This window comes from Entelurus aequoreus, linkage group LG02, assembly GCF_033978785.1.
Source record: "Entelurus aequoreus isolate RoL-2023_Sb linkage group LG02, RoL_Eaeq_v1.1, whole genome shotgun sequence".
NCBI classification, from domain to species: domain Eukaryota; kingdom Metazoa; phylum Chordata; class Actinopteri; order Syngnathiformes; family Syngnathidae; genus Entelurus; species Entelurus aequoreus.
Genome location: NC_084732.1, coordinates 73,493,666 through 73,519,443, shown reverse-complemented (window position 1 = coordinate 73,519,443; position 25,778 = coordinate 73,493,666). Strand labels below are relative to the sequence as shown.

Genomic DNA, 25,778 nt, shown 5'->3' with positions numbered 1-25,778 from the left:
TAACACATCCTAAATTACGATTTGTTGATCTAGAAATAGCAGGACTTTTAAGATTGAAAGAAGAATTTTATTCTGAAAACAAGCATTATTCAACTTGCAATTCTTAAATTAAGTATACTTGGAATTTTGCAGAATCTTTAAACAAGATTTTCAAAATGAGAAAAAACAAAATACCTTATTTGAATAGTTATATTCTCAATTTTAAAGTTTTTAAAATTAAGATTATGATGTAAAGTTAATGACAAAAAAAAAGGTAAATAGTCCTTAAATAGACATGCTCAGTGGCCTTGTGGTTAGAGTGTCCGCCCTGAGACTGGAAGGTCGTGAGTTCAAACCCAGGCCGAGTCATACCAAAGACTATAAAAATGGGACCCATTGCCTCCCTGCTTGGCACTCAGCATCAAGGGTTGGATTTGGGGGTTGAATCACCAAATGATTTCTGAGCGCGGCCATCGCTGCTGCTGACTGCTCCCCTCACCTCCCAGGGGGTGAACATGGGGATGGGTCAAATGCAGAGGATCATTTCACCACACCTGGTGTGTGTGTGACTATTGTTGGGACTTTAACTTTAAACTTTAAAACTAGGGAGATTTCTAGAGATAAAATGTTAAACCGTGGCAAGTGACAAATAATTTGTAAAGCAAGCTGCAAATATTGCAGCGCAATGTGCAGAGGGACGACTGTATTGCAATATTCACTTGGCTGCACAGAAGTAATTGTATTGGGCCACAAAAACTGCTCGTATACGTTTGGATTACGTACCAATAACGCCTCCTTCAGCCGGCGTGCAAAATAGGATGAATTAGAACATTGAGAAATTTGTGGTGGAGTTCACAGTCCCTTTACACAAGTAAGGAGAACCCATTAAAGTCCCAACAAGTCTGACATGTTTACTTGGGTTCCACAACTATTTTAAAGGGACTGACATCAGAAAAACCCTTTACAATAAGCCTTGTTTGAACCCGCTCTGCATTCTGGAAGTTTCCTTGGACTAGAGAAGCGCAGTCTTGTGGCTCTGGACGGTGTTCAGAGTGAATGAGTGGGTATGAATCACATGGGAGATTTTAACACTGACAGGAGACCACTTGGTTCAGTTTGTCGGGAAGCCGCTATCGAGAAATGCGATATATTTGTAACCCGGGGGACCACTGCTGTTTGTGATAATAGTGTGGTGAGGACATTGCGTAAACTCCTTCAGTCATTGTCTGAACTCCGTTGCTTGAGTCGTTGTCAGCAGTATGCCCAGACATCAATAGGATACATGGCTTATGCGTAATCTGCTTTCAGTTTTATATATTTTAATTGCACAATTCAGCGGACCATCAGTGTCATCCTTATCAAGGGTAATTCAAACATCACCTCCGAGTAAGAGAAATTCGACACCTTCCCAGAAAGTGCAGTCGGGCAAGCGGTGCCTCATAAATACATCACAGACATTAGAAGCCTTTGGAAAGTCTTGGAAACGACGACGACGACTAAGCGTAAGAATCAGAAACAGATGACAATGAGGAGTTTCTATTCTCTCACCTGTTCTAAGAGGCTGCTGAGGAGAGAACGGTTCTACTTATAAGAAGCAAAGGGCTCTTCCAATGGTTTGTCCATAGATATCTTTGCAAAGTAAATTCAGCTTCAAAAAGTGAGCCTGACTCGCATACAATGTGCACACAATGGCAATGTGACAGGCATATGTTATGGCCTCATTCCCAGGAATTCTCCAAACAACATAAAGCAAAGTTGTAAGTCATACTCGGGATCATATGTCTTTTACGCAGGATGATAAAAATAAGAATAAATATTGCAGAAATGAGGTCCAGATTTGACCTCTGCAACACACATCGCATATAAATAACATAAATGTTCTTTCCTATTTGCTTCCCTGACTTTCCCTAAAGCTTTTAACTCCTTTTTTATGTCCATTAGGGACAGCAGCAGCTCAGTGCGCAAGGACTTATTGGAGAGATGCTAATCTGCTTAAAGACTACTACTGAAGTGCCCTTGAGCAAAGCGCTGAACTCCTCCCCCCGTTTTAGCCAAGAGGTGCAGTTACTGTTTGCACGCCTGCTCACTCTGACATCTCTCCCTGACTGCATGTGTGTGGTCGACGTGCATGTAATATAAACAGCAGAGTGTACATTGAATTTGACCTGAGGGATTATAATCAGTATATTCAATGTAACAAATGTATATTTTTTTGCATGCCTCGATACAAACTATAATGCTTTGCCTTCCTGAGGTTTTATAAGGTTACTTGAGGAAATTACCATTTGAGTGCCAGAACAGATTTTTGTTGGATGAAATGTAACCACACTTTAGAAAGAGACTAGTATAATTATAGATGGAAATTGGCTGTGTTAAAGTATTTCAAATGAATTCTGTTCAACGTTAAGGACTGAATTAATAACATTTATACACATTCCCACAGTCATGCTCTATCAATGAAGACTAATGTGACAGGCCAGCTTTCATGTCAGAACTCCCTTTGCCATTACCAAAGCTCGTTCAGTTTTAGTCGGCGAAAAGCACTTTTCTTTCTTACGTTTTGCAATCTGAGGTTTGACAGCATTCTGCAAGCATAACGCAACCGTTGCCGTCATAATATGCTCCGTGTGAGCCAAACTGTAAATAATGGTAGGTCATCATTTCATAAAAAATGCTCTTCTGCGCAAAATTGATCGTTGACGTGTTACAAACTCTGCAACGCGATTATGAGGCGCGACACTGTCACTGATGTCTGACAACAGAGCAAATGAGATATTGGTCTGGCCTGTGGTTTTTGGCTTTCCAATGCGTGCTAATTTGCTCTGTCAGGGGTTTGTGCTAAATTGTTGCACAATAAAATGCTTTGTGTCTTAAATGTTTTGGGGTGAAATTAACAGCCCATCCATCCATTTTCTACCGCGTATTCCCTTTGGGGTCGCGGGGGGCGCTGGAGCCATCTCAGCTACAATCGGGCGGAAGGCGGAGTACACCCTGGACAAGTCGCCACCTCATCACAGGTCCAACACAGATAGAAAGACAACATTCACACTCACATTCACACACTAGGGCCAATTTTTTTTTTAGTGTTGCCAATCAATCTACCCCCAGGTGCATGTTTTTGGAAGTGGGAGGAAGCCGGAGCACCCGGAGGGAACCCACGCAGTCACGGGGAGAACATGCAAACTCCACACAGAAAGATCCCGAGCCTGGGATTGAACCCAAGACTACTCAGGACCTTCGTATTTTGAGGCAAACGCGCTAACCCCTCTGCACCGTGCTGCCCTAACAGCATTTACTTTTATTTCTATAAAAACATTGGGCCTTACAAAGTCTTGTTTTATATCCCTAGATTGCACATTTGAATGCGATTTCCTGATATCGGTAGAAGCATTTAAGTCCCATCTTAAAACTCATTTGTATACGCTAGCCTTTAAATAGACCCCCCTTTTATACCAGTTGATCTGCCGTCTCTTTTTCTGCTCTGCCCCCCTCTCCTGCATGGAGAGGTCATTAGGTGACCACAGATGAAGCGCTAGCTGTTCAAAGTCGGGATCTGGGGTGGACCACTCATCTGTGCACCAGTTGGAGACGTCTCTGCGCTGCTGACTTGTCTCCACTCAAGATGATCCCCTGCTGGCCCCACTATGGACTGGACTCTCACACTATTAACTAGATCCACTCGAGGGGGGTCCCCTCCAAGGTTTGTCATTGTATCCCCTTGGGTTGAGTTTTTTCTTGCCCTGATGTGGGATCTGAGCCGAGGATGTCGTTGTGGCTTGTGCAGCCCTTTGAGACACTTGTGATTAAGGGTTATATAAATACACTTTGATTGATTGATTGATTGATATAAATGTTCTTCATTAGTAAGTGTACAGTGGTACCTCAGTTTTTGTTAGCAATTCATTCCAAAACGTCAGACAAAAACCAAATCATATGTTAACCAAATCATGGGGTAACCCCCATGATTTGATTTTGAGTCCCCGCAAAACGATACGTACAATGTTTTACCGTAGAAAAACTAAAACGGTACTTAAAAACCGGGGCCACATTTTGGTGAAAGTTTTAATTGAAAACCAAATCATATATAAAGAGGGTCGTACGGAAAACGAGGTACCAGCAATTGTTTGTATTCTGACAAGTGACTTCTTCGTGGAAGTGAAAAGAAGTGGTGGTGAACCAAGTCAATATGGCTATTGTGCAGCAAGCTGCGCACAAACTATCTGAGTACGCAAGAGGCCTAGATTTACCTGCAAAAGCAGATATGAGCAAAAAAGAGTCATATCAAAGATACGCCGTTGGTCGCGTTCCCAGGCATGAAGTATCTGGTGGTCAAGACGCAAGTATACACGACAAAACAGAAGAAAACTTGGAAAAGCATGGAAGTCTACAACTTCTTTGTGTGTGGCTGAGTCAAGGAAATTGGTATAAAGACTCGCCCAGATAAATCATGCATCGTTTTTGCCCGGGTAGGGTTGCATTTCATGATTTGACTTTGTGTCTACAGCCACGTTTGTTGGTGTTCCATGCGCTGATTACAAGTATGCGTGTTTTCCCTGTCTTTATGAAAATATAACTGCAGATGTCAACATTGTGTATGTGCTGAAAGCTTCATTTATGATTTTTGCATCACATTTGCTTTTTTTTTTTATATAGACTTGCCAAGTTGGTGCGTTTTGAAACACTCGTAGAAAAAACGTGTTTTAAGAAATACAAATAATATCAAGATAATACTTAAATAGGAAATATTAAATGTTAAAAATATGTCAAAGAAACCTTTAATGAAGTGATCACTGCAAACCTGTGGGTTTTTCAGCTCTGCTCCCTTGGACTGGAGTGTGTGCTACTTTTCTCGTCATGGCTTGTAAAATCTTACACTCTTCCGCCCTTCTTGATTACCTCTCGAGGACTCTGAAGAAACGTTTATCCTTTTCGCAATTTGAACGGTTCGCACATCGGAAAACAACGCAAGCATAGGGTATTTTCGGGTTTGACCACCACGAGTATGCAATGATCCGGACGTGAGTCGGATGTGACGTCATATGCAACCCAATAACTGATTATTGTAGTTATCGATTAATCTACCGATTAGTTTGTTCGATTAATCGAGTAATCAGTTAAAACACACTTTATAGCCTTAAGGTAATATAGGGAAAAAAGTTGAGATTACCATATAACATTCATTGTATTATTTCTCATATACTATATTCACAGGATTAACAGTGAAATTAAGCTTTTAACATGTGCATTAATAAGAATGAAAAAAATATATCTGCAGTTTGCCGGCATACAGATCACGGAACCCACACACCACCGCACTCAAAATCAAATAAATGTTCCGGGCAAATCTTTTTTTTGAATTAATTTGTATTAGTTGAACGCATTAAAGATTTTTTAAGTAAACAGAAAATATATCAAAGTTTTTTCTAATCAAATTATTCAATGTAATCGATTAATCGTTGCAGCTTTAGTGCCAATGTCTTTCCCTTATTTAAAGTGGACGTTATCTCACCTGTGCCTTCGACTTCATAAATGGAGCACTGACATTGCAGATCTTCACATGTCTTAGTTTGTCCTCGATGTAGCACTCAATTTTGACATCAGCATTGTCCTAGCACCAGAAATACACAAAGTCATTGTCTGTCTTCACAAAGCAGCTGGACTCTGCATGACGAAAACTTACCTTCAATATGAGGCTGGAGAAGCGCAGATTGGGAGAGTAGCTAATGTTGAGGCGAGCATTGTAAGCATTTTCTCCTTTATTCTCTAATCGAGCATCCACCACCATCCTTCTTCTGTTAGCTTCTACAACCCGCAGAGATCCTTCTGTGCCTCCTTCGTTGAGATGGCGGCAGAAAGCGCCCCGAGATTGTACAGGCTGCGTGCAGAACTGACTGAAAGAAAAGGAAGATGTATTAATAATATATGAATGTACATTTGTTGTGATGGATTATGTGTGTGCCTACGTTCGGGTCATCAGGTCTGTCATACTCTGCAGTGCGAGGTCCGGCACACACCGGTCATCCTCGTCACAGCCATTCCAGAAAGGCAACTAGTAATAAAAAAACATTTTTAAAATATTTATGTAAATTTTTTTTTTTGCAAGTTTTAAGTTTTCTTCAGTCTCTCACCTCAGTTTTTGACACAGTTGGCCAGCTTTCATCGAGAACTGGTCCATTGTCCGCATCCCACAACCCAACTTGTACAGTAAACACAATTGGCCTTGCATAGTCTGTGGTTTCCTACAACATAAAACATTGTTTTTATGATCAAGCAGCAGACTTAATGGTATTAAATGCTTGAATTTAACAAATGTATAAATATTTCAGAAAAGTTAGTGCAGTGCGTTGAATTCAGGGGATCCAAATAAACCAAAAGATGAACACATTATTTTAGATCAGGGATTCTCAAACTGGGATCCGTGGACCTTCAAGATTGGGGGTTAGTAAATTTCTTTTGCATTAAATTCATGAAGTTATGGCATATTTGCTCAGTGGATTTGTGGTTATAGCTGTCTGCCCTGAGATCGGTAGGTCGTGAGTTCAATCCCCGGCCGAGTCATACCAAAGACTATAAAAATGGGACCCATTACCTCCCTGCACTCAGCATCAAGGGTTGGAATTGGGGGTTAAATCACCAAAATAATTCCCGAGCGTGGCCACCGCTGCTGCTCACTGCTCCCGTCACCTCCCACGGGGTGGAACAAGGGGTTGGGTCAAATGCAGAGGGTAATTTCACCACACCTAGTGTGTGTGTGACTATCACTGGTACTTTAACTTTTACTTTTATTGTTAAAAAGTGCATAACTGAACATGAACTACTAAGTCAGGGGTCTCAAACTTATTTTTACCGCTGGAGGTAGAGTCTGGGGTAAGCAGGGTATTCACTTAAGTATCACGTTTCTACCACCTGAATAAATTGTTGACACTTCAGCTTGCTTAACGCTAGTTGCTTTTTGTATTGCCAAATTACATTTTTGTGTTACAACGTTATTGTACATAGTGTCTAGTGGGATTTAAGATATATAATATATTTAACTATAGTGGTACTTCAACCTGTGTCTCGTTTTTTTTTAATATGATTAACTTGCGAGCATAAACTTAATTTACAAGCGTCTGTGTAGCTAGTGGGCGTAGTAAATGAACTACGGAAAAGCTGCCCCAAAGCATTCGGTTTTCTCGCTATCCATCCAATTTCTCCCTTTCAAGGTGACAGGTGGGCTGGGGCCTATCCCAGCTGCACTCATTAGCTTAAACCATATTTTACGGACTAAATAAGCCCCACCCACTTAATTTTAGAAGAAACATTTTTTTTTCATCCGTAGATATATACCGGTACGTTGTAAAATGAGATATAAACATAGAAATATTCTGTAATTGATTATTTACATACTTTGTTTCTAAATGGGGCCTGTGACATGGCAGTAAAACGGCTGATCAAACAAAACAGAAACGTCATTGATGTCTTTATTCATCTTTCATGAGATGAATGAGATGTTCTCCTTTTTTTTAATACGGTTCAAGATGTTTATCAGGATTCTTCTTCCTTGTACATTGCAAACACTTTTGAGTTTGAACAGTTTCTTAAAGTGGATAATTTTAGAACATGGTTTCATTTCTTTGCTTAAACCATTCCATAATTTAGCCGTTAGCGAAGAAATACCCACAGATTAGCCACACCTCTGTATAAACCGCAGGGTTCAAAGCTTGGGGAAAAAGTAGCGGTTTATAGTCCGGTTTATTTGCACTGACTTTGCAAGGCAGTTCGAGCCTAAAAATGCTAGTTGGAAGCTGGAAGAGCCAGCTCTGGTGCTGCTAAAATGCCAAAAAACAACTTGTATTTAGCATAATAATAATAATAATAATAATTGCGTGTACTAAACGTGCAAACTTCCTAGTGCACGCAAAGCTGATATATGGGTGTCACATAAATATTCAAAGATGTCACATCTGTATTATTGTCTGCATTTGGTTTTTAACATCTGCTATATTTGCTGGGGTTTGTCTGTTTGTTTACTTCTAGTAATCACTGAACTCTGACTGACAGGGGACTAAACCCTGTCCCATTTTGATTGATTGATTGATTGAGATTGATTGAGACTTTTATTAGTAGGTTGCACTGTGAAGTACATATTCCGTACAATTGACCACTAAATGGTAACACCCGAATAAGTTTTTCAACTTGTTTAAGTCGGGGTCCACTTAAATTGATTCATGATACAGATATATACTATCATATATACTATCATCATAATACAGTCATCACACAAGATAATCACATTGAATTATTTACATTATTTACAATCAGGGGTGTGGAGGGTGGGGGGGGGGGATATGGACATCAAGTAGTGGACATAGAGAGAGAGAGAGAGAGAGAGAGAGAGAGAGAGATCAGAAGGCATGAGAAAAAGAAAAAGTATCTGCATTTGATTGTTTACATTTGATTATTAGCAATCCGGGGAGGGTGTTAGTTTAGGGTTGTAGCTGCCTGGAGGTGAACTTTTATTGCGGTTTTGAAGGAGGATAGAGATGCCCTTTCTTTTATACCTGTTGGGAGCGCATTCCACATTGATGTGGCATAGAAAGAGAATGAGTTAAGACCTTTGTTAGTTCGGAATCTGGGTTTAACGTGGTTAGTGGATCACCCCCTGGTGTTGTGGTTATGGCGGTCATTTACGTTAAGGAAGTAGTTTGACATGTACTTCGGTATCAGGGTGGTGTAGCGGATTTTATAGACTAGGCTCAGTGCTCTGTCCTCCACCTTGAGCCAGCCCACTTTAGAGAAGTGGGTAGGAGTGAGGTGGGATCTGGGGTAGAGGTCTAGAAGTAACCTGACTAGCTTGTTCTGAGATGTTTGGAGTTTAGATTTGAGGGTTTTGGAGGTGCTAGGGTACCAGGAGGTGCATGCGTAATCGAAAAAGGGTTGAACGAGAGTTCCCGCCAGAATCCTCAAGGTGCTTTTGTTGACCAGAGAGGAAATTCTGTAGAGAAATCTCGTTCGTTGGTTAACCTTTTTGATTACCTTGGTTGCCATTTTATCACAGGAAAGGTTAGCCTCTAGAATGGAACCTAGGTAGGTAACCTCATCTTTCCTGGTGATGACACTGTCACCTACTTTTATGGTGAAGTCATTGACTCTCTTAAGTTTGATGTGGGACCCAAACAGGATGGATTCTGTTTTACCCAAGTGTATGGATAGCTTGTTGTCAGCGAGCCAGGTGCAAGTTCTACAGAGCTCAGCACTGAGGATTTTCTCCACCTGTGACTTGTCCTTGCCGGATACCAGCAAGGCAGAGTCATCCGCAAACAAAAACAATTCACAGTCGCATGCCGATGACATGTCGTTTATGTATATTAGGAACAGTAAAGGTCCCAATATACTGCCTTGGGGGACTCCACAGCTCACCGAGAGGGGGGGGGGGGGGGGGGGGACACGGTGCCGTTCACCTCTACCACCTGCTCCCTCCCCTCCAAGTAAGACTGCATCCAGCTCCAAGAGGTTTTGTTAAATCCGATTGCTCTGAGCTTATCCAACAGTATAGCGTGGTTAACGGTGTCAAAGGCCTTCTGAAGGTCCAGCATGACCATGCCGCAGTATTTGCCCGCGTCCACCTCATGTTTGATGTGGTCGGTCAGATAGAGGAGGCATGTGTCAGTGGAGTGGTTAGTTCTGAAGCCGGATTGGAATTTGTACATGAGTTTATTAGTGGCACGGTAACTATCGACCTGTTCATAAACTATTTTCTCCATTACTTTCGAAATGGAGCTGAGAATAGAAACAGGTCGGTAGTTGCCAGGTTCCAATTTGCTTCCTTTTTTAAAGAGGGGAGTTACTCTTGCTATCTTAAAATCTTTTGGTACTTGGCCTTGTGTAATTGATAGGTTTATTATGTGCGTGATGATCGGGGCAATGATGGAGGCAGAGTCCCTGAGGAATCTGGAGGGAATATTATCAAGGCCGGTGGCCTTGTTAGGGTGGAGCGCGCTCAATTTTTTAAACACCTCATCAGCTGTGACCATTTCTAATTTGAAATCATCGTTGGATACTCCTAGCTTTCTGTAGAAGGCTTTAATGTGTTCTACACCAAAGCGACCAGAGTGGTGGGACAGCTTGTTGACAAGAGTTGCGGCTATGCTGGTGAAAAAGGCGTTAAGTCTGCTAGCTACCTCCATTTTGTCTGTAATGAGGGAGTCACCCTCCTTGATGCTGATGTTGGTGAGTCTTGTTTTGAGTTTCTGGCTGCAACCAGGAAGCTGGTTGTTGAGAATTTTCCAGAGCTCACGTGGCTTATTTGTGTTTTCCTGTATTTTGTCGTTAATGTAATTTTTTTTTAAGGATTTAGTCAGGTTGATTAACCTAGCTCAAAAAGTTATAGGCGGATTTTGATTAAACTTTCAGAGAATGTCAGAAAATGTCATCTCCCAGAGGTGCACCTTCTGCATGGTAAAAATAAATTATGTTGTCTAGGTGCCGCTTCTGTATAACCCAGAGCAGGTGGTGCAGATTATGCTATAATAATTATATAATAATTATTCTATAACCCCACAGGTTGGAGCAGGATTACAGGAAATCAATGTCCCCATGGTGACAGACGGTTGTTTGCGTAAAAAACCTAAGTCTGCACCACTTTATCAGTCTTAGTAGATCAACCTCAACATGCCCACTAATCGTACACACAATTTTTATAGTTTGCAAACATTATTTATCACTTGTTATTTGGGATTTTAGTAGATCAGGTCCTGAGATCCCAACTCCTGTTACTGATCTACAGTAGGGAAGGTATTCGTAAGGCACCATTCCTGGGCGGTTTTCGCAAGGGATGAAGAGGTGGGTTAAGCAGTGCAGTCTGCTGAAAATTATGGAAAGTGCCACTCTACATAGCAACGGATGCCGTGGTCAAAGTCGGAAATGCCATAAAACATTTTAAGACATTCAACACTCTACTGCCTTTAGGCGGCGAAATTAATTAGTGCATGCCTCGAATTCGTCAGGTAAACCGCGACGAATGGGGCCATATGAATCCACTTCCTACTTTGAACCACAGAAATTACAAATGCTTAAGTCCATCCACATATTAATCATCATTGTGTAAAAGAAAATTAAATTTTTTTTTTTTTTTAAGTGACTTCATTTGGAATGCTAAGGTTGTGTTATTATTTTTTGAAACTTTCGTTTACACTGTGTTCTGAAGTATTTAGGTGTAAATGTTTGACCTATAGATACTTGCTATATGTAGTACAGAAGGCAGATTATTTTGGCGTTGAGGGGCTGTGCCAGCAATTTGAGGGTTCCAGGTTCGATTCCGGTTTCCGCCATCCGCTGTCATGTCCTTGGGCAAGACACTTCACCCACCTTTCTCTCAGTACCGCTCACATAGGTGTATGGACGTGAATGAACGTTGGTGGTGGTCGAAGGGGCCGTAGGCGCAAATTGGCAGCCACACTTCCGTCAGTCTACCCCAGGGCAGCTGTGGCTACAAATGTAGCTTACGAGTGTGAATGTTGAGTGGATGTGAAGTGAATGAATGATGGGTCCTTAGTTTTCAGTGAAGCGCTGTGTAAATTGAAATCCATCATTATTATGCCTATTATCTATCTATGGGTTAACAAGTGAGTCCTTAGAAAATGTCCCCTACCGTAAATAGTCTTGTAAATTTGAAAACATTTGCTTTACATCAACATATTTAACATCATTTTGCCAGATGGGTATTTTGTGGATGTCTGTAGACGTGTAAAATCAATGCCTTACCTGAGGCACACTTTATTCATTATTCCAAATGCATTCAGTGAGTCTTGTTGAAATAGCTGCGAGAAAAAAAATATTCTCATGGTCGCCGCTTTGCGCTCATTCGCAATCTCGAAACTTGTATTCAATATATTAATATATGTTTAGAATGAACTGTACATGTGTAAAAATGTGAAGAGTATGTCCACTCAAATCTAAATGAAATGCATTCATCCAGTAAATGCTTCTCAATTATTTTCTGTTATGTTCCCTTCGTCGTGAGTTCAAAGTCCGGCTGAGTCATACCAAAGACTACACTGCAGAAACTGAAATCTAAGTAAGATTGAATATCTCAAATAAGGGTGATATTTGCTTATTTTCTGTCTGATAAGATAATTCTTCTCACTAAGCAGATTTTTTTTTAGAGTGTTTTACTTGTTTTAGGGGTTTTGGTCCTAAATTATCTCAGTAAGCTATTACAGCTTGTTGCTGAGATTTTATGACCTATATTGAGTAAAACATGCTTGAAACTAGAATATCAACTGTTGCAAAGCTGTGTCATCAACACTCAAGTATAAAACTACATTTTTAAAGTAATAATTTCTTACTTCAAGCATGAAAAAAAAAATCATGATGCCGAGCCCATGTCATTATGTCAAGATAATGGCACTAGCATTTACTTAATTTAAGAATAGTTTTCAACATATTGAGCAAAAAGGTCTCTTTTTTTTCTACCAAGAAAAGTGCACTTGTTATTAGTGAGAATATACTTATTTTAAGGTATTTTTGGGTTCATTGAGGTTAGCTAATTTTACTTGTTTTGGAAAGTCTTGACAAGCCAAATGTTCTTGTTGTATTGGCAGATAATTTTGCTTAGTTCAAATAAAATACCCCTAATTTTTTTATTTTTGGTTCTTGTTTTTTTACACTGACTTTTTGCAGTGTATAAAAACGGGACCCATTGCCTCCCTGCTTGGCACTCAGCATCAAGGGTTGGAATTGGGGGTTAAATCACCAAAATGATTCCTGAGCGCGGCCACTGCTTCTGCTCACTGCTCCGCTCACCTCCCAGGGGGTGAACATGCGGATGGGTCAAATGCAGAGGATCATTTCACCACATTTAGTGTTTTTGTGACTATCGTTGGGACTTTAACTTTAACTTTAATTCTGCATAACATTGTATCATATCATGTCTTTAAGTAACAACCAAAAAAAGAGAAATATAGCTTTATCAACATTGTTCTTCAGGACATCAATTTTGACTAAAATAAAACCTTATTTAAACTGTAAAAAAAATGTTTACGTACTTGAACCATTTGATATTGAACTTAAAAAAAGGTAACACTTTAGTATGGGGAACATATTCACCATTAATTCGTTTCTTATTAACATGCAAATTAGTTACATATTGGCTCTTAATGAGTCATTAAGTACTTATTAATGCCTTATTCTGCATGGCCTTATTATACAACCAGTAAACCATTAACTAAGCGTCTTCCCTCAATAAGGTTAGGGTTAGGGTACTTAGAATATGTTCCCCTAGTGTCCAAATAACTCTAAATTAAGTCTTTGTTACTTAGAATATGTTCCCCTAGTGTCCAAATAACTCTAAATTAAGTCTTTGTTACTTAGAATATGTTCCCCATACTAAAGTGTTACCCCCCCCCCAAAAAAAAAAACCCTCTATAATTAATACCAGATGTAAATTGAGACGCATCATTAACAACATTAACTTATTAACATATAAAACACTTTAACCTATAAAAAAAATTAAAAAAAAGTTTGTAAATGAAAATGAAGTCAGGATTAATGGCTACTAGGAGCACGGTTTGTAATGCACAGCTTTTGGAAACGGGGTTTGAAGCATGACAGGAATGTGGTCTGAATTTCTTCTTGGGGATTAATAAAGTATTTTTGATTCTGATTCTGTAACATCGCACCGCGCCCCCTCAGGGCGACCCACCCCACTATTTGAGAGGAACTGGTTTAAAGTTTGTTCTTATACATCAAGCATTTCTAACCTGCAATTATTGATTGTATGACAATAATGTAAACAAATGTTAATAAGATTTGAAACAGCTTCAAAAATGTTTTCCAAATGAATCTTTTAAATTTGGAGCATTATGGTAGTCTGAGTACAGTATGTGACATTTTCAACACAGGTCTTACCATGACATGGAAGTAGATGTGCTCACACCTTTCCTCACCGGGAAGAAGTGTCAGGTTTTGAGGCTGAGACTTGCTTGGGTTGTCCAGTATGGCCCGAGGATTGAAACGTCGCTCCGCAATGGAGACGTTATATTTGATCCCTGAGAAGTCACAAGAGGCGTTTGGACAAATGTTAGGAAAGATCCCACGAGTTTAAGTATCTGTGCTGTAGACTAAGGGTAGACTAATTGTAAATCCCTGGCTAATGGCGTCACTGTGGTGGTGCGCTGCAATTTTAGAGTGACCGACTTGTATAATCATCCGAATCCTCAACTCTAGAAATGACTCATTTCCAAACCACATTGTTTCAAACAATTTCCATGTCCTACTGGAGATTTTCTTTGCAAATTAAAAAACTAAAGTGATGGTGAACTTAAAACTAGGGTCAACCAGCGACTCAAAAGAGGTTCGCAGACCTTGCCTTAATGTGTTTTTCAATAATACAAACATCAGTTCATACTGATAAAAGTTCCTCATTGCCAGCTCGGTGTTTTTATTCTTTCAAGCAGCATTTATGTTGCCATTTTCTATTTCTGCCACCAGGGACTCCTTGAGACATTGTGCTTATAACTAGGAATTAGTGTTGTCCCAATACCAAAATGTATTTCAATACTTTTTGATACTTTTCTAAATAAAAGGTAACCACAAAAAATTGCAATATTGGCTTTATTTTAACAAAAAATCTTACGCTACATTAAACATATGCTTTTTATTGCAAGTTTGTCCTTAAATAAAATAGTGAACATACAAGACAACTTGTCTTGTATCAGTAAGTGATAAAACAAAGGCTCCTAATTAGTTTGCTGACGTATGCAGTAACATATTGTGTCATTTTCCATTCTATTATTTTGTCAAAATTATTAAGGACAAGTGGTAGAAAATAAATTATTAATCTACTTGTTCAATTACTATTAAAATCTGCTTACTTTCTCTTCTAACATGTTCTATCTACACTTCTGTTAAAATGTAATAATCACTAATTCTTCTGTTGTTTGATACTTTACATCAGTTTTGGATGATACCATTAATTTGGGTATCAATCCAATACCAAGTAGTTACAGGATCATACATTGGTCATATGCAAAGTCCTCATGTGTCCAGGGACGTATATATTGAGTTTATAAACATAATATAAATTTAAAAAAACCGAAAGAAGATGTTGTGATGCCAAAAAATATTGTATCGACTAGATACATTCCTGTACTTGGTATCATTACAATGGATGTTAGGTGTAGATCCACCAATGGTGTTTGTTTACATTTTAATGCCGGTGCGCTACGGTGTGTAGTGAAGCATATTTAGCTATTCCTCGTCCTGCAGGACTGATACTTGTAAGAAACTTACTTTATTTGTCGCCATGGAGGCGAGGATTAGTGATTTAGAAGTAGCTACAACACTGCAGACTGCGGCTGGACTTTAGCCGCAAGCTAGGTAGCCATGTCTTAAAGCACCTCTTCCTGGTACTTTTTAGAGGCGGTATAGTACCAAATATGATTAATTAGTATCGCGGTATTATACTAATACCAGTATACCGTACAGCCCTACTAGGAATGACTACCATAACTCTGCACCGGTGTCGATGTAAACGGTAGTAACCTATGGTGTTATATTTGTGTCTTAATATTGAGGTCGCAAAGGCAGATTTTGAGGACAGAAAAATATGTTTTGCAAGCACAGACATTATATTTTGAAAATAAATTAAACTCACGCGAAAAATATATTGTTCTGAGCGAATATAAATTTGTTTTGTGTACAATAAAAGTGTTTGCTTGTTTGCTAGTATCCATATTAACACTCAACGGAACGGAAAGAGAGACATTAAAATGTAAGTATGCCTTTATTTATTCATTTAAAACATCTAAAAGCAGACATGTAAAGCTTGGGTGACGGTAGTGATATAAATTTGTGTTAAAATACGAGACCTCGACTATCAGAATGTTGAGGGACTTCCGTGCTCCTCGCTTCCTTTTGCACCGAAAGAGACACTCATATTCAACCATTGCAGACAGCTTCATGCACAAAGCTTTTTTCAACTTTTAGAGGTAAAAGCCTTACATCTTTTTCTTTTGATTTTTACACCTAAATAGCTTAATTCATGTCTTATTATATGTCTTACTAATGTGTGGCTCTAATAATTAATCTTTTTGAACTATGTTTTCATTTTAAATCATATTAGTTGTTCATAGACGTTATTAAGACACAAATATGGTGCATGTCTTTGGAGGTGGGAGGAAGCCGGAGTACCCGGAGGGAACCCATGCAGTCACGGGGAGAACATACAAACTCCACACAGAAAGATCCCGAGCCCAGGATCGAACCCAGGACCTTAGTATTGTGAGGCACACACACTAACCCCTGTTTCCACCGTGCTGCCCCAGACAATGCATGTATAACATAAGTGTCCTCCCTGAGACTGGGAGGTTGTCAGTTCAAACCCCGGCCAAGTCATACCAAAGACTACAAAAAAGGGACCCATTACCTGCCTGCTAGGCACTCAGCATCAAGGGTTGGAATTGGGGGTTAAATCACCAAATGGTTCCCGAGCGCGGTGCACGCTGCTGCTCGCTGCTCCCCTCACCTCCCAGGGGGTGAACATGGGGATGGGTCAAATGCAGAGGAGAAATTTCACCACATCCAGTGTGTGTGTGACAATCGTTGAGACTTTAACTTTAACTTTAGTTTGTAGTAGTATAGGTACACAATCGGTAAACAATACCCATTCCGACTCATAACACCACTTTAAAAAACTCCTAATACAAATTTGCATGAAACTATCTCACAACTCCAGTTCGTTTTTCACTTCAAGCACATCTGTCGAGCGTTACTCGCCAGACATAACAATGAGTGGAAAATTAAATAAACGTGTTCCACTGTACGCAACCAGGGAAGACAAGATAATTCCCTCCATTCTCTTTCTACTTTTGTTTTGGCAAGTCTGATTTATTTCATGACGACGCATGGGGGTGAAGAGGTTAACTAAGAACACGTGGCCCCTTCACCTTGGCTTCCTTAGCGTCTTCTCATAGCGAAACAGGAACCTGACATCATATCCGTTCAAATAAACTTTTAAGCAACGAATCCTTGAGAATGTGTGCAGGTGATCACTTATCACTCATCTGACAGATTGACTCATCAGTTTATCTGTGCAAAACAGATCAATCTACAGACAATTTGATAGCGAGGTTCAAACAGTCAAAAAAACAGAGTTCATTAGCAGTATTTCATAGTAGTAGTAAAGAAACATTTTTCTTTCAGTGCCACTTGTAATTAGCAGACATTGCACAGGAAAGTAAGCTTGAGGCAGGACATAGAGGATATACTGCACATGGTTTTATGGCCTTTTCCACTCAAAGCCAGCCATGTTTCTTCCTGTCATGTTTCATCAAGTACCAAAAAAAGTAGCTGACCAACTGCATATTGCATACAGCAAAACAGCTGTCAGCATATTTTGGTGTCAGCAACAGATTCTGATTTTGCTTTACATTTCTGAACAGGTTTAAATGAAAAACAGACATCGACACAAGAGGAAAAAACTGGAAGCTTCGCGGAGACACTTTGAGAGCAAATGATTATTTTCGCTGGCTTACCGATTTCCTGCGTGGCAGAAATGGCCGTCCTTGCAGTGATGTTGAAGCACACGATGGCTGACATGCAGGTCACGTCTTTGCCACCCCTCTGACAGTCCTTCACAAAGATGTTGATCTTACTAGGTTCGAACCTAACTGTGGTGTATATGCGGACAACACTCCTTGACCTGTGAAGATATACACAACATATCACATAGTGGTCAATAGGTCTTGTGGAAAAAAAATCATATATTTTTTAATCGATTTCTGAATATTAACTGAATTTGATACTATTCAAAATGTTCAAAAATCAATTAAAAAAAACTTATTTTTAGGAAAAAACATTTTTTATAAATTTTTTAGGCCATCTCCGGCTTAATAGCTGCATGCATACGTCAGTGGCTTTGTGGTTAGAGTGTCCGCCCTGAGATCGGTAGGTCGTGAGTTCAAACCCTGGCCAAGTCATACCAAAAACTATAAAAATGGGACCCATTACATCCCAGCATCAAGGGTTGGAATTGGGTGTTAAATCACCAAAATGATTCCCTAGCGCGGCCACCGCTGCTGCTCACTGCTCCCCTCACCTCCCAGGGAGTGGATGGGTCAAATGCAGAGGGCAATTTCACCACACCTAGTGTGTGTGTGACTATCAGTGGTATTTTAACTTGTTTTGAAAAGGTTATTTTACAATGTGTTATGTCACAGTCGCATGTTAAGTTTCGTTTTCCCAGGATGCAGACGGAAACTCCGGAGGCAAGGTGCAGGTGAGACAATGATTTATTGTCATAAATCAGGCAGGAAATGCAGATAAATAGAAAAGCGTGCCTCTAGTACAGGAAGCTATGGTGCAGCTTAGCACAGCAACAAGAATTAAAGCATGGGTCACAAACGTAAATGTTGCATGAAGAAATTAAGACAGCCAGACTCAGCGTGGCGAAAAACAGGAAAAAGTAGCTCTCTGATTAGTGCCCGGGGGTAGGTGAGCATCCCGGACACTAATCAGAGGCAGGTGAAACTAATCAGCACCCACGGTAACCAAAAACACACAAACCCAAGGGTGCTGAAAACAGAACTGAGGGAGTCAAAAACTAAACAAAATATGATCCGTTGCACAATGTTTTCAAACCCAAATAACATACTGCGAAAATCGTTTTGAATCAACAATTGTGTTGAATCGGGAGTCAATTCTGAATCGAATTGTCACCCCAAGAATTTGAATCGAATCGTGAGTTGTTGTATGATTCCTGTACCTAGTGGTCATCGACTGAACATTTTCAAATGATCATTCTTAATCATGAGTTATCTTTGAAATATCATATGTTATTTTATAGAGCTGCGAATCTTTGGGCACCACACAATTTTATTTAATTCATTTTTGGGAGTAACGATTCGATTCACAGTGGATTCTCGATTCAAAATCAATATTTTTTTTATAAGACTGAGTGCCAGTTCCATGATTAACTACATTCCTCAATAATTTAGACAAACATGTTTGATACATTTCTACATTACTTAAAAGAAAATTGTTTAAAAAAGTCAAATACAAATAAGGCAACAAGAGAAGTAACCCACACTTCTCTTTTCTAAAGTAAACACCGACAGCAGATATGGGCATTTCCATCAACAATATGATTTACCTGAGTAGCTAGATTAAAAAAATAAAATATATTTTTTAACTTTTTAATTGATTAAGAATCGTTACAAATAGGAATTGTGACCCATTCATAAATATATTTTTTGCCACCTCTATTATTTTATATACAGTAAACGTACATGTTATCTTTCTCTAGTTTTATAGATCTTCACAGTAAACTCACTACAGTACATAAAATGGATACAAGTTGTTCACACATGTATGGTGGGACCTTCGTTTTTGTATGTCTATATTTTTCGTATGGTTCAGTGTTTGCTGGACATTTTTGTTAAAATGTTTTTTCCAGTTTTCTTATAAGTCTTGGTAATCATACAGTGAGCATAACAAACGTGTCTGTTTTGCCCACGTATCATTCCACTGAAACGAGTGCCCAAACAAAGAATGTTGGTGACCACTGTTCACACTGGACACAGGTAATTTCCGATTTCTTCGACCATATAGCAGATCTGTTTTTTTTATGTCAGTGTGAACAGGAAAATTCAGATTTTTTTCGAACCCGACTGAGGGCTCTTTCATATGTAGATATTAATCGGATTTTTACGAATGCATTCCGTTAACATTTGACATACACAGAAGTTGCATATTTTTTTGGTAATGTGAACGACTACATAAAAAGATCGGATTTAATAAAAAATCATCTAAAATGGGCATCACACCCTGCATTGTGAACATAGCCTCAGTCTCTCAGTCGCAAAAAAGGCAAACACAGGGCGAAAGAAAATGGGGCACTTTCATAAAGAAGGTGAGAAACACTATTAAATTCAATGAAGAACTTGTAGCAAAGTACGACATTGCCGACCCCTGGACTCCTCCCTTTCCACTCGTCGCCAACAAGTGTCTTTAATAAAGGTAAAAGTGATGCTAGATGTTTATTAATCCATCTAATCCATCATGTATATGATGTATTTTGTATAGTTCTGCATGTAAAAATATAGCTATTGGCGACATTGTGGGGTGTTTGGAACTGATTCATTGAATTAACTTTATTTCTCAAAAGGTACCTATTATGCCAAACCTACTTTTCTTACCTATTGGTACTCCGTTTTTGTGTACTTGGGATCTGAAATGTGAAATCAAACCATGGAGGCATGATGGAGATATTTATAAAATAAAACTGCCTTCTTTCATACCTCCTCCAAACGAGTCATTTGAATTTGCCAAATTTGTGACGTTTTTCCTCAAGTGTGACGTCAGCAGATGCGGTATATCCATATATGTTAAATATATGGATATAGTTTTACCCGAAGAGCTTTGCGCATGTCCACCGTTATAGTCCAACGCTGTAGTCAACAAGCTCCTTGTTTTTTCTCTATCCTCTTGTCGTAGGGCAGACAAGCTCCTACATGCACATGCATCCTTTCTAATACAAAGAAGCGTATGGTTCAAGCTGATATCTGTTACTGTGCCCAAAGTGGAAGCGCTAAAAGCTACAACGTGGATGACGGCGAGAAGACGCAGTCGAAGTGGAGACAGTGTTAGGAACTCGCATGGCTGCCGTTTTTGTGACCCCAAGATGCAGGACGACACGACTAAAATTCCGAATAAATCGCCGATAAAAATTAGAGAAGCCCAAGAATCTCTGAAGGTGCTTCTCGGAAACCGGAGTTGGCCAGTCTACCACTGCTTTTACCTTAGCGGGGTCAGGTCAGAGTCTACCCTCCTCTACGATAAATCCTAAGAAGGGAATAGAGGATGATTGAAACTCGCATTTTTCAGCCTTGACGAACAGTTTATTCTCGAGCAATCGTTGAAGGAGTAACCGAACCTGCTGCACATGTTCGTCAAATGTCGATGAATAAACTAATATATCGTCCAGGTAAACGAAGAGAAACCGACCTGTCATGTCCCGAAAAATGTCGTTAATGAAACCCTGAAAAACGCCAGGTGCATTAGGTGATTGCCGTGGAGCCGGTACAGGAGGTGGCGCAGCAGGCGACGGGGAAGATGGCGGCGGTGGCCGCGCCGGTCGGAGATCCGGAACCAGCGGCTGAGCCGGGAGGAGCGAAGGCGGCGGTGGCCTAGCCGGTCGGAGATCCGGAACCGGCGGTCGAGGCGTAGGGAGAAGGTCCGAGCCTGCTGTGGGCTGGGACCGCACAAACCTGGCTTTTAAGTCCTCTATGAATTGTGCGGTCCAGAACGTCGGCTGTGCATCGCCGACAGGGGTTCTTGCGAGTTGCTAACAGACAGGTTAATAAGACCGCCCATAAAAGGGTACATCCTGAATAGAGGGTCAGAAAGCGGCTTTAAGATGGTCCGTAAAACATCATCTTTGCAACATTTTGACCAAAGAACCACCATTCCATGTTATGTAGACCACAAGGAAGAGTTTTAAATGTAGAAAAATAAATCATAATATGACTCCTTTACTGGATAAGTTGCTTTGTTTTATGTACATTTTGGTCTTTGACCTTTTGGAATGGATTACTAACATAAGCCAAGGCACTGCTGTGTTCGTAAATAAATGTATGGTTCTTTGGAAATATGTTCCTAATTGAACACTATTAAAAAGTTAATATTAACACAAAGGTTGTTATGGCCCACTGACTGACAAGGGAATTTTATAAAGGCACTTTGTAGCTATATAATACAGGAAGTAGCCGACTCCTGATGTAAAGTCTCTAATCATTGGTTGAGGTTAAGCATTTTGTGAAAACATTTATGCAATAATAGTCCTAACTCCATCCATCCATCCATCCATTTTCTACCGTTTGTCCTTTTTGGGGTCGCGGGGGGAGCTGGAGCCTATCTCAGCTGCATTCGGGCGGAAGGCGGGGTACACCCTGGACAAGTGGCCACCTCATCGCAGGGCCAACACAGATAGACAGACAACATTCACACTCACATTCACACACTAGGGCCAATTTAGTGTTGCCAATCAACCTATCCCCAGGTGCATGTCTTTGGAGGTGGGAGGAAGCCGGAATACCCGGAGGGAACCCACGCAGTCACGGGGAGAACATGCAAACTCCACACAGAGAGACCCCGAGCCCGGGAATCGAACCCAGGACCTTCGTATTGTGAGGCACATGCACTAACCCCTGCTGCCTAGTCTTAACTCAAACAGTTAAAATTTGTGAATGTAAATCCAGACAGTTTGTTACCGTCCATGGCATCATGGGTAATGTGAACATCTGTGAAGGCTCTACTGAAAAGTACATTGTTGGAGTAAAATTCTACCTTTCAGTTGATGTATTTCTCGAGAAAAATCCTTACTGATGAGAGCATGAAAATGTCAAGTCGTATCTTTATTCGAAACTTTTAGGACTGTATGTACACGAAAACACTAACCAGAGGAGAACAGCTGCACCAAGGGATCCTACTGCCAGATCAACTAAACCATCGTTGTTCATATCCATCATTCCGTGGATACTGCGGCCGAAGTACTGCAGGCCAGGTGCCAAGTCTGCCGCAGCGATCCTCTGGAACGAAAAAAAAAAGGAGAGAGCACAATAGTGTGAGTCATTGCGTTTTTTGATCAAAAACATGAACAATACAATGATTGCCACAAGGCTATCTTGACTGGTATTTTGTATTATTTTGTGTTTGGTATTCCTCTAGTCAGCTCGCTGTCAATACTTCCATGAGGTCGGTCTTTCTCACCGCCCTATTGTGCCACGTCCAATCACTTAGCGTCAGCTTTATCTGTTCTGCCAACTATCCCCTCGCGAGTCGCCACCAATCAGCCTCTACCGTTCCGTCACCCTTTCCGTCTGTGCCTTGTCTTACGATTAGTCTAAGGCTGATGGAACAGACTACCTGTCTCTCAAAGTCATTAGCCATAAATTAAATGACGATGGAAATCAGATCCACCCAAAGACTTGTGCTGCCACAGAGGAGTAAACAACACACCACTAGCTTGACAAGGAGCCAGAATCTCCAGTTCTATTTTCTTGTAGCATGTTTGTAATATAGCAGCTACGGCACCTCAGAGCCCACCATTGTTTATAAGTTGGCAAGATGGCACGGATGATAACGTGGCATAAATTCTATCATTTCCAGCTGCCTTGCAAGATTAGTTTACTGTTGTTTTCTGGGTTGCAGGTTATGTTACTGCCAGCTTCATTTCACATTCATTTGTGTTGGATGTTTGACCTGGGCCTGTTTTTCCCACGTTGCAATTAAGAGCTTGGGACACCGTTCAAATTCAGGTTCTGTACTGATCTCAAATTTGTTAAGAAATCCTTCTGAAACACATTAACTCTTTATTTTTTTCAAAAACGCTTTTTGTACATTTGCATTGAGCCATGAGGTCAACAATGTTCATACACAGGCTAAATTCAGGCCCTAAGCAAACATTTACATCAATCACAAAAATGTTCCCACACCAATTTTAAACGATTTGTATACTTTTTGTATGATTTTTTTAAATAAATGTTTTGTACTAAAACAACATCATGGAAAATACATTATTCAACAGTATATGTTTCCTATTTCAAAATAACACATTTCCTACGATAAAAAAAACTTAAAGTTGCACATTTTCCTGGCACGAACCCAACCGGTATTCAACGTTAAAGTACCAGCCTTGCACTAACACGGTGCGCCATTAAAGACTATTAATGTAGGGGGAAAGTTGCCATTATATCCTTATTGATAGCGGGAAGGGGCTTGGAGTATGTTTGTGGTAAAATGTCATATAAAACCCAAAGGCAGACATGAATGTCAAAATAATATTGGGCTTTTTAATATATATATTTTTTCTGGTGCAATGAAACATGTACATTTATGTAGTAATTTAGGAATACATTGACATTTGGAGTCTTCTCAAAATAAAACTGGGTGTAAATACACCCACATTGATTAGCATTCCATATCGTCAGTGGTGTGCCATCAGGGCCAGCAAGGCCTTCTCTGCTGGCCTAACATAACCAGAAATCATGATCATAATTAAAGATAAAAGTATTTTTTTTATTTACTGTCCCTAAATATCTAAAGGTATTCATATTCTCTTCATGTCATATTATGCTCCTTCCAGCGCTGTTGTTATTAGGTTATAGAGTTTTTATCCAATCAGAATTCAGCTAGCTTATGCTGTATGAAATCTGCCCGAGGCCTACAGAATCAACAATGCCGGCGTCCGTGAACTTTAAGTGAACGGACATAAACAGTTGACAGACAGTTGCGAAAGCCAATCAGATCACGAGTTGTTGTCAGTTAAGGCCTTCTAGCTGGCCTAAGGCAGATACATATTGTGATGTTATTAGCTAGGTAACATAAGAACTCCATTACCCAGCATGCCACAGTAGTGAAGAGCTTGCGCAGTAGCCCCCGTTTAGCCTGCGGGATGTTTTTGATGAGCACGCTGTGGAGTAAAGTTTAAGAACTCAGCCAACACCCCTTGTCTGCATCTTTTATGATTAGACAAGATATTTGGAAGGCCATTTTCAAGAAGGATATTTAAAGAGAAACTACATCTTGTGTGATGTCGGCCAACCCCGGAAGCTCGAATGGGTTCTACAGATTGTGAATTCAGATATTTTATTTCTTTATTTTTTCACATTTAATATTTTTTTTGCAATTTTAATTTTGACAGTACCACATACGATATGTTTTAATTTATGATGAGGGTTTATTGATTTTTAAATGCCCCAGAAAATAACCTGTTTTGTACACTGTTGACTGTGTTTCAATGCCCAGTAGTGCGTAAATGTGTTCCTGTATAGTATTTCTCCAGCAATGGTCATGTGGTGACATAAATGATGGTATTTTGAGAGCTAATCATTGGACACAGGACTCAAATGACTCCCGCCTCATGGTGGTAGAGGGCGCTATAGTGATCCCAGGGATCATTCTTGCGACTACTCGGCTGCAGAAGAAGTGACAACAACAGTTTTCTAAACTGGACTTTCAATCGAAGCAGGAGGTAATAATTAAAGGAAGATCTCCATCGAGACAGAGAGACTTTTAAAACTGAAGAAAGATAAGGAAGACTTCTATAAACAAGTTATCGATGCTTTTGGTCAGACGGAGCGGCGCATGGACTTCATTTATAAGTAAAGGTAAGACCATAACATTTTTTTTATTAAATGTGCTTTTCATGATGGTATCCTTACATCACACTCAAATTTATAAGCGCAGGCCTAAATTTACCGCATGCCTTTGGTAAGCGCCGGAGTGAGAAGAGGTTTTAAATTAATTACCGCCCCGGCGCTAATTCAAGGAAATACGGTATATGTATTTTTCCTTCTTTGTTATGCATTTTCGGCCGGTGCGACTTATACTCCGGAGCGACTTATACTCCGAAAAATACGGTACTGTAGTTGTAGTAGTACATTCTATTGTAAAATGTAGTTTTTCTTCTGAACTGGCATGTTACATGTTATATATTGATTTCAATTAATTTCAATAAAAAAACGCTGATTTGAGATGTTGTGTTTTGAGTTAGGCGCTCCGCCACGGAACCCATTCAACTCAAATGTTGATGTACTACTGTACAGTAAAAATCAAAACAAATGGAGTACATCAGTTTTCGTTCGTAATCCGTTCCACAAGGTCTGACAAAGACCAAATCGTAGGAAAACTGAAGCCATATTTTCCACTAAAGATGGTGTAAATCCAAAAAATACACAAAACACTTTTTTTTAGGGATGAAATATAGTTTTACATATAGAAAACAATGGGAAATACATACAAATTAATATTTAACTTCA

The 25,778-nt window shown here is 39.9% G+C and overlaps 1 protein-coding gene across 1 annotated transcript in view; it reads right to left on the bottom strand.

Annotated features, from left to right (window-relative positions):
• itga11a (integrin, alpha 11a) overlaps positions 1–25,778 on the bottom strand; it is a 204,435-nt gene that overhangs the window by 46,728 nt on the left and 131,929 nt on the right. The window contains exons 15-21 of the mRNA XM_062032072.1: positions 22,417–22,547; positions 17,496–17,662; positions 13,870–14,009; positions 6,108–6,218; positions 5,943–6,028; positions 5,660–5,870; positions 5,489–5,587 (exon numbers count right to left, since the gene is read on the bottom strand). Of these exons, the coding sequence (XP_061888056.1) occupies positions 5,489–5,587; positions 5,660–5,870; positions 5,943–6,028; positions 6,108–6,218; positions 13,870–14,009; positions 17,496–17,662; positions 22,417–22,547 (945 nt within the window). The remainder of the gene's footprint in view (positions 1–5,488; positions 5,588–5,659; positions 5,871–5,942; positions 6,029–6,107; positions 6,219–13,869; positions 14,010–17,495; positions 17,663–22,416; positions 22,548–25,778) is intronic.